Source organism: Wolffia australiana, chromosome 13, assembly GCF_029677425.1.
Source record: "Wolffia australiana isolate 7733 chromosome 13, ASM2967742v1".
Classification (NCBI taxonomy): Eukaryota; Viridiplantae; Streptophyta; class Magnoliopsida; order Alismatales; family Araceae; genus Wolffia; species Wolffia australiana.
In genome coordinates this window covers 4,617,391-4,626,366 of record NC_135847.1, presented here as the reverse complement: position 1 = coordinate 4,626,366, position 8,976 = coordinate 4,617,391, and the positions used below count along the sequence as shown (strand labels likewise).

Sequence of the window (8,976 nt, the reverse complement as noted above, 5' to 3'; positions counted from 1 at the left end):
CAAAAGTTTTAATCCAGAGGATGTAGACTTCTTTCACAATTGAATAACAAAACTATTTATTTTCCGACTATTTGTTGAAAACAGTGGATAGGTACATTATTTGATTCCCCTTATCCATAACAAAAAAGGATATTACCATGGAACTATAAGATTATGGGATGCAGATTGCACATGTTATGTTGTGGACAAAAGATCAATTATTAGCTGTTGTGACATACTTCTAATGGGTGTGGTAGAATCCACTGATTACCCTTCCTTACTCCAACAGTAAAAATGACAATCGGCCGAAATCGACCCCCTCTTATTACACCCTCTTACAAGCTGCACTGAACACTGCCAGAGTTCCCTTTCAAAGACCAAGGGAGAAGGGAAACCCAGTATCTCCCAGCCAGCTTGCCCCCCCAATGAAGCTCCCAACAGTGTAAGGCTCAGCCTCACTCTCTGCAGAAATGACCTGAAATCCCTTCCAATCCACCCTATTCCCAGTAGCAGCGCCAGGCCCAGTGTTCTGATACTCAAGATAAGTCAAAGTATCAAGTGCAAACCTCCCACTCCAAGGGAGCCAACCAGCAGGGTCTATAACACTAGAGATAGACGACTGCATGACAATAGTTCTAGAGAACCTCTTCCATGGCCTGCCAAGATAACTCTTGGCAGAGGTAGAACCGCTGATAGTGCAACCTTGGATAGATATGCCAGTGTTCTGATTTGGGTCGGTTCTGCCTTGGGCAGTCACCGTATTCTTCTGGCCAGAGTTGGGATTTCTAATTTGGATGTTGCAGCTTTGAAATACTACAGCAGCGTTGCCGAAGATGAAGTCTACTGTGCCTGAGATGGTGCACTCTCGGTAGAATTGCCTCTGAGAGTACACGTAGAGCGTGTCTTGATAGCCGGTGAACTTGCAACGGTAGAAGGCCGAGAGGTCTGAGCCCACTCGAAGGGCCACTGCCTGGTGCTTTGATGGTCCTGCTGTGTTCTCTATCGTCAGGTCCCTGGCTAGAAACCCAGCCCCCATGATCGCTGCGAAGCAAGAAAAAAATGATATTATCAAAGATCGTATCAGAGATTTCTGTGAAAAGGAGTTATTTTGAGTAGGAAAAAGATTGAGATAAGGGGGATCCAGCCATTTCATTCTAAATCGAAAAAAATCAGATTTTTGTTTCTCTTATCGACAATTTTTGCGAAATGTGGGGGATCTTCTTAGGTTGAAAAAAGATGGGTCTGGCGAAAATCAGCATTTGTTTCCTTTTTCTAAAAGAAAACATCGCATATATGTTTCTGGGTCATTCTTTATTTCTCTTATCAATATTTCTACGAAAAGGAGGAAGTATTTGGGTAAGAAAAACGATGGGTCTGGTAAAATTTGGTTATTCCATTTTAAAATTAAAAAATAGCTATTATTCTTCAAGGAAAAAAAAACAAATATAATAAAATATGTTTCGCGGTATTGGTTTATTTATCTTATCCATGCTTACACGTGAAGTAAAAATTCTATTGGATCAGGAAAAAGAAGCGTAGCTAAATCAAAGTTCTCAATTTTCATAGGAAGAAAAATGGGCGTCGGTAATTCTAGGTTTAGTCCCTTGCGATCGCAGAAAGAAAAAAAAATATATACTAACTCATATATTAGTTTCTCTGTTAGTATTTTTTTATTTTAATACTTTTACTTGAAGAAGGAATCAATTCGTGGAAGAAAACGGCGAGTCCAGAAAACTACATTATTCATATTTAATAGAAAAAAAGAGAGAAATGGGAGCTACTCTTCCTCTACGATGTTAACTATCCTCAGGTAGTTGTCTTTTTTTGTCTCTTCTCTCAAAAAAACTCCAGTCTTTTGTCTTTTCTCTCTCTGTTTTTTTCATCTCATGAAATAAAAAAGAAAGTCCTTGGTTGTAGAACGGACAAGCCCAGCGAGGAAGTCAGCATTCAAACCTAATTAAAAAATTCAAGAAATCGGTTTCTCACGACACCTGGATCCCGCATTGGCCACCTGGTCTAAAAATAATTATTGGACAGCACGATGATGAGATGATCAAAACGATTTCATCGACCCACGATGAAGAAATCATCACCTATCTCAACTATCCAGTTGAAACCCAGTACTCGAACAATCAAGAGAAAAAACACCATTTTTCCTCCACGTCGAGAAAGATCTTTGCTTCTCTTCTTCTCACCGATAATAATTACTGGACAGCACGACGAAGAAATCATCACCTATCTCAACTATCCAGTTGAAACCCAGTACTCGAACAATCAAGAAAAAAAACACCAATCTTCCTCCACGTCGAGAAAGATGTTTGCTTCTCTTCTTCTCACCGATAATAATTACTGGACAGCACGACGATTTCATCGACCCACGACGAAGAAATCATCACCTATTTTTTCAACCATTAAGTCGAAACCCAGTACTCGAACAATCAAGAGAAAAAACACCAATCTTTCTCCACGTCGAGAAAGATCTCTGCTTCTCTTCTTCAGACCGATAACTCCACGGAAAAAGCTCAAAAACTCAAACCGGCAAACTCACCGACGGTGGCGGAACGGAACGTGGTGTAGCCGTCGACGACGTTCCTGCTGCCGGAGATGACAGTAACGTCAATTCCATCGCCGACGAACATCAAATTCGTCTTCCCCTTGGGCACTTCCACGTTCTCCTTGTAAGTCCCGGCCTTGATCCTTATCACATATCTCTTCCCACTCTTGGACGGTGCGGCGGCCACCGCCTCCGATATCTTCTCAAAATTCCCGCTACCGTCGGCGGCGACGACGACGTCCGCCGCGACGGCCCCCTGCAGCATCCGACGGTCCGCCTCCGTCATCCACTCCGGAAACCCCGCGTCATCCGGTTCCGCTGCCTGCAAGAGCTTCCTGCTCTTCTTCTCCTTGGCCAGCTTCTCTTCTACGTCGGTTCCCGTCATCCTGGTGACCATGGCGAGGGCGTCGCTGCAGAGAGCGGAGACGTTCTGGACGCCGCCGGCGATCTCTTCCGTCAACGAGGACGCGCTCCCGTCCTCGGCGAGGCCGTCGAGGCACTGTTCTTGGTTGGTGATGGCCGCGCTGAGCCAGGTTCGAAGGTCGGCGGCGTGAGCGGAGAGGACTTTGGAGTTGGCTTCTTTGTCGTAGGAGGAGAGGCCGAATTGGACGGATTCGAGCTCTGTCATGGCTTCTTCGAACATCTCCACGCAGTCCTTGAGGCCCATTTTCTGGCGCTTGGTGAGCTTCCAGGACTTAGCGCCGAACATGGTTTGAACTTGGGATGTCGTCGCGTTGACGGCGGCCATGGACATGGCGAGCTGCCCGTGGACGGCTCGTTTCTCGTCCTGGACGGCGCCGGCGATGACGAGGAGAACAGCGGTGAAGAGGAGAGGGAGTGCAGCGGGGTTTGTTCTGGGTTTGGCCATGGCGGGGAGGGGAGGAGGAGGAAGAAGAGAATGGGCTCGGTGGGGGGGGAAGTGGCGAGTTATAAGTGGCCTGGGGCTTGGAGAGTTGATAAATTGAGGGGGGGGGACAGCAGGACATGGCCATGCCGCGGTTTTAAGCGGCTAGAGTGCATGATGAGGGGGAGGAAGAGGAGGAAGAGCCGCTTTCGCTCAACAATCGACAGACTAAGTGTCACTTTCGGGTCAGAAATTTGTGTGCGATCTGCTGGCATGGGCCCATCAGTGAGTGGATGACAATGCGGGTCAACTCTCTCTCTCTCTCTCTCTCTCTCTCTCTCTCTCTCTCTCTCTCTCTCTCTGTGCCCCTCTCTCTCTTTCTGTCTCTCTCTGTGTATCAGTCTATCTCTCTATCTCTTTCTATCTCTCTCTCTCTCTCTATCTATCTATCTATCTATCTGTTTCTCTCTATCTATCTATCTATCTATCTATCTATCCATCTCTCTGTTTCTCTCTATCTATCCATCCATCTCTCTTTTTCTCTCTATCTATTTATCACTCCATCTATCTCCATCTCTCTATCTATCCATCTCTCTGTCCATATATCACTCCATCTATCTCTATCTCTCTATCTATATATATATCCATCTCTCTGTCTCTCTGTCCATATATCACTCCATCTATCTCTATCTCTCTATCTATATATCTATCCATCTCTCTCTGTCTCTTTATCCACATATCAATCCATCTATCTCTATCTCTCTATCTATATATCTATCCATCTCTCTCTGTCTCTTTATCCACAAATCACTCCATCTCTCTCTGTTTCTCTATCTATACATCTATCCATCTCTCTCTGTCTCTGTCTCTCTCTCTCTCCATATATTACCCCATCTCTCTCTGTCTCTCTATCTATATCTATCCATCTATCTCTCTGTCTCTATATATATATCTATCCATCTCCCTCTGTCTATATATATATATATATATATATATATATATATATATATATATATATATATATATATATATATATATATATATATCCATTTCTGTCTCTCTATCGGTATATATATATCCATCTCTGTCTCTCTATCTTTATATATATATATATCCATCTCTGTCTCCATATCTTTAAATATATCCATATCTCTGTCTCTCTATCGGTATATATATCCATCTCTGTCTCTCTATCGATTTATATATATAGATATATGTCTCAATATCTTTATATATATATATATCCATCTCTGTCTCCATTTCTTTAAATATATCCATCTCTCTGTCTCTCTATCGATCTATCAATCCATATCTCTCTATCTCTCACTGTATCTCTGTATCTATCTCTCTCCATTCTTCTTTCTTTCCTTTCTTCTTCTCTCTCCTGCATTTCTCCTTCTCTCCTCTCCCCCTTTCTCTCTATTCTTCTCTCTTTCCCTTTCTCTTCTTCTCTCTCCCCTTCCCCCTCTCTCTCCTTTTATTTCTCCTTCTCTCCTGTCCCCCTCTCTCCCTCCCTCTCTCTCTTTCTATTTCTCCTTCTCTCCTGTCCCCCTCTCTCCCTCCCTCTCTCTCTTTCTATTTCTCCTTCTCTCCTGTCCCCCTCTCTCCCTCCCTCTCTCTCTTTCTATTTCTCCTTCTCTCCTGTCCCCCTCTCTCCTCCTCTCTCTCTTTCTATTTCTCCTTCTCTCCTGTCCCCTCTCTCCCTCCCTCTCTCTCTTTCTATTTCTCCTTCTCTCCTGTCCCCTCTCTCCTTTTATTTCTCCTTCCCTCCTCTCCCCCTCTCCCCTTTTCTTTCTCCTTCTCTCCTCTCCCCCTCCCTCCCCCCCTCTCTCCTTTTATTTCTCCTTCTCTCCTGTCCCCCTCTCTCCCTCCCTCTCTCCTTTTATTTCTCCTTCTCTCCTGTCCCCCTCTCTCCCTCCCTCTCTCCTTTTATTTCTCCTTCTCTCCTATCTCCCTCTCTCTTTCTACTTCTCCTCCTTTCCCTCCTCTCTCTCTTCTTCTGTTTTTCTTTCTTTCCTCTCCCCCTCTATCTCCGTCCACTTCTCTCCCCTCCATCTACGTTTACTTCTCTTTCTCTCGGCTCCCCCTCTCTCTTTCCGTCTATATTCCTCCCTCTCTTCCTCTCGCCCTCTCTCTCTCTCTCTGTGTAATTTTCTCTTGTCTCGCCTCTTTCTTCGTCTCCCTCTCTCTCTCTCTCTGTCTAGTTTTCTCTGTTCTCTCGTCTCTTTCTTCCTCTCTCCCTCTCTCTCCGTCTGTTACTCTGTCTCCACTCCTCTATCTCTCTACGTATCTTCTACTTTTTACTCTCTGTCCTCTCCCCCTCTACCTCTCTCCCTCTATTCTATTTCTCACTCTGTCCTCTCCCCCTTTATTTCTTTTCCGCTATTCTATTTCTCGCTGTCCTCTCCCCCTCCATCTCTCTTCCGCTTTTCTATTTCTCTCTCTGTCCTCTCCCCCTCTATCTCTCTTCCGCTATTCTATTTCTCGCTGTCCTTTCCCATTCTATCTCTCTTCCGCTATTCTATTTCTCGCTGTCCTTTCCCATTCTATCTCTCTTCCGCTATTCTATTTCTCGCTGTCCTTTCCCATTCTATCTCTCTTCCGCTATTCTATTTCTCACTGTCCTTTCCCCCTCTATCTCTCTTCCGCTATTCTATTTCTCACTCTCTCTCTCTCTCTCTTCCTCTATATTTCTCTCCTTCTATTTCTCACTCTCTCTCCTCTCCCCTCTCGCTCTTCCTCTCTTCTATTTCTTGCTCTCTCTTTCTCTCCCCCTCTACCTCTTTTTTCTCTCCTATTTCTCACTCTCTCTCCTCTCCCCTCTATCTCTCTTCACCTCTTTCTATTTCTCTCTCCCCCCTATATATCTCATTTTCTCCTTCTATTTTTCTCTCTCTCTCTCTTCCTCTTCTATTTTTACTCTTCCCCCCCCTCTTTCTGTTTTTAACTCTCTGTCCTCTCCGACTCCTCTTTTTTCTCTCTCCTTCTATTCCTTACTCTTTCTTCCTCTCTTTCTCTGTCCTATTTCGATCTCTTTCTCTCTCCTGTTTCTATCTCTTTCTCTCCCTCTCTTGGCCTCTCTCTCTTCCTGAAACTTTATCGCTCTCCTTTCTTGCCACCATTCTCTCCCAGTCTCCATATCTGTATATGTCTCTCTCTTTCTCTTATATCAATGAACTCTTATGAATGGAGGGAAGCCAAGAAGGAATATTGGATTGAAAATGCAATTCCACGTGGCTAGTCACCCCCCCAAACCCCCACCCTTGAACACATGAAATCCATTGGATGAGTATGGATATAACTATTGGAATGGAATTCCGAAACGTCAATTCATAGTTGAAAATTTTGGTTTTCAGCTAAAGGTTACCCTAACGTCACATCATCGAAATTTCCAAAGTGTCAAACCAGTGGAAAAAGTGACAACAATGAATCTATTTTCTTGGGCATGCAACTATTGTCAACAACATTTGTAATAATTTGGGTTAAACACATGCATGCATGTGATTACATTGTGGCAGTCCAGGCTGGAAGTTGCGTCGTACTTCAAAATATTAGGATTTTTTAATCTAAATTAATCTATTAATGTATTATTTTTTTCTGAATGAATAGGGCTCCACCAAAATCTTTCTCTTAACCTTTGTTAATTATACAAGGTTTATGGGATTCTTTAATATAAATTTCATACCAATGACTTCCAGCTTATGAACATTTGTTTTACCAAATGTGTCTTCATTTTACCGGATAGTGTACTTTTACACAAGTTGCAACTATTGTGTGATGTAGGCCTCCTGGAAGGCAAGTCAGGCGATACACTTATTGAATTACCAACACAAACTAATTTGAGATCAAAGTAAGCCCACAGAGGACCATACACAAGATACCTGATTATTCAGCATTGCTGTATCTGATGCTATCATGAACATAAATAACTAGTGGTGAAAAAAACATATGTTGTTCATAAACTCATAAGTTTTGCCTACATGGACATACTAATAAATGCTTTTCGAAGCTCAATGGTGTATACTACAGTATACCAAATTAGCAATGAGCCAATGTCCCTTCTTTCTGACTCAGCATCGAAAATTCAAGCATTTATTTATACTTATTGTGTTAGACATGAAAATAAGTCATGGACTGATGACTGTTCATGGGCGACCACCCCTTTATTTTGACAAGTCTAAAAGCTAGGCAATAGTCTCTATATCTTGGATGCTGGATAAAATAAGTATGTTTTTTGTCTTACATTAAATTGTAGACGATATAGCTATACTACACTCTCATTTAACATTTTCTTTTTGATGATACCCAAGCTGCTGCTCATGACACTGCTTTGAATACACCTTCCCATAATGTACCACTCATAATATGCCAAGCTTCTCATCACTAGCTTCTTGGACCATTATCAATGTCTTTTTAGCTGATTCCAAGCAGCTATCATTCCTTAAATACATTAGCTGAAGAGCTGATAAAGATTGTATATTTTTCCTCTCTTTTTTATTGTTCTTCTATATTGGTTTTTAACAAAAAAGGGTTTTTCCCCCCCTCTGTTAACTGTTTGTTTACTGATCTTTTACCACGGGCATATGTGCCCATGGTCCCAACAGGGCCAACCCAACTGTACCATACAAGGGTTATCCTCATCATAAGTTTCCAGTTTGCGTGAAACATTTTGCATTCCGATGTCTCTGGATCTCTCACTTACTGACCCACCTACTACATCCATCTATTCTTCTATTAATCTGACAGTCGCTCTCTCTACACTTGGCCAGAAAGGACGTGTCGAACATGAACACCCACATGGGAGGTTCATCAAGCAGAGAAGAAGCAAAAATCTATAAGGAACTCGTTGGCATTCCTCCTCTTCTCTCTCTCTCTATCTATCTATCTATCTCTCTATCTCTCTCTATATGTCTCTACATCATTCTATCTCTCTCAATCTCTCTTTATATCTCTCTCTATGAATCTATCCATCTATCTTTCTATCTCTATCTCTCTCTCTCTCTCTCAACTTCTCTTTAACTCTCTCGATCTATCTATCCATCCATCTATCTATGTATCCACCTATATCTCTATCTATCTATCTATCTATCTATCTATCTATCTATCTATCTATCTCTCTATTTATCCATCTATCTATCTCTATGTCTCGCTCTCTCTCTCTATCTATCCATCCATCTATCTATCTATGAATCTATCTATCTATCTCTCTCTATTTATCCATCTACCTATCTCTATGTCTCTCTCTCTATCTATCCATCTATCTATCTATCTATCTATCTATCTCTCTCTCTCTCTCTATTTATCCATCTATCTATCTATGAATCTATCTATCTATCTATCTATCTATCTCTCTCTATTTATCCATCTATCTATCTATGAATCTATCTCTCTATCTATCTATCTATCTCTCTCTATTTATCCATCTATCTATCTCTCTCTATTTATCCATTTATATATCTATCTCTCTCTATTTATCCATCTATCTATCTATCGCTATGTCTCTCTCTATCTATCTATCTATCTCTATGTCTCTCTCTATCTATCCACCTATCTATCTATATATCTATCTATCTATCTATCTCAATCTCTCTCTCTTCCT

At 42.1% G+C, this 8,976-nt stretch overlaps 1 protein-coding gene across 1 annotated transcript; it reads right to left on the bottom strand.

Annotated features, from left to right (window-relative positions):
- Positions 1-215: 215 nt before the first annotated feature.
- Positions 216-3,514, bottom strand: LOC144711117 (pectinesterase-like). Its single transcript, XM_078585039.1, has 2 exons — positions 2,528-3,514; positions 216-1,020 (listed from the first exon to the last, which is right to left on the bottom strand). Exons 1-2 carry the CDS (start codon positions 3,399-3,401, stop codon positions 350-352), a joined length of 1,545 nt encoding a protein of 514 aa, XP_078441165.1. The 5' UTR covers positions 3,402-3,514; the 3' UTR covers positions 216-349.
- Positions 3,515-8,976: the final 5,462 nt, after the last annotated feature.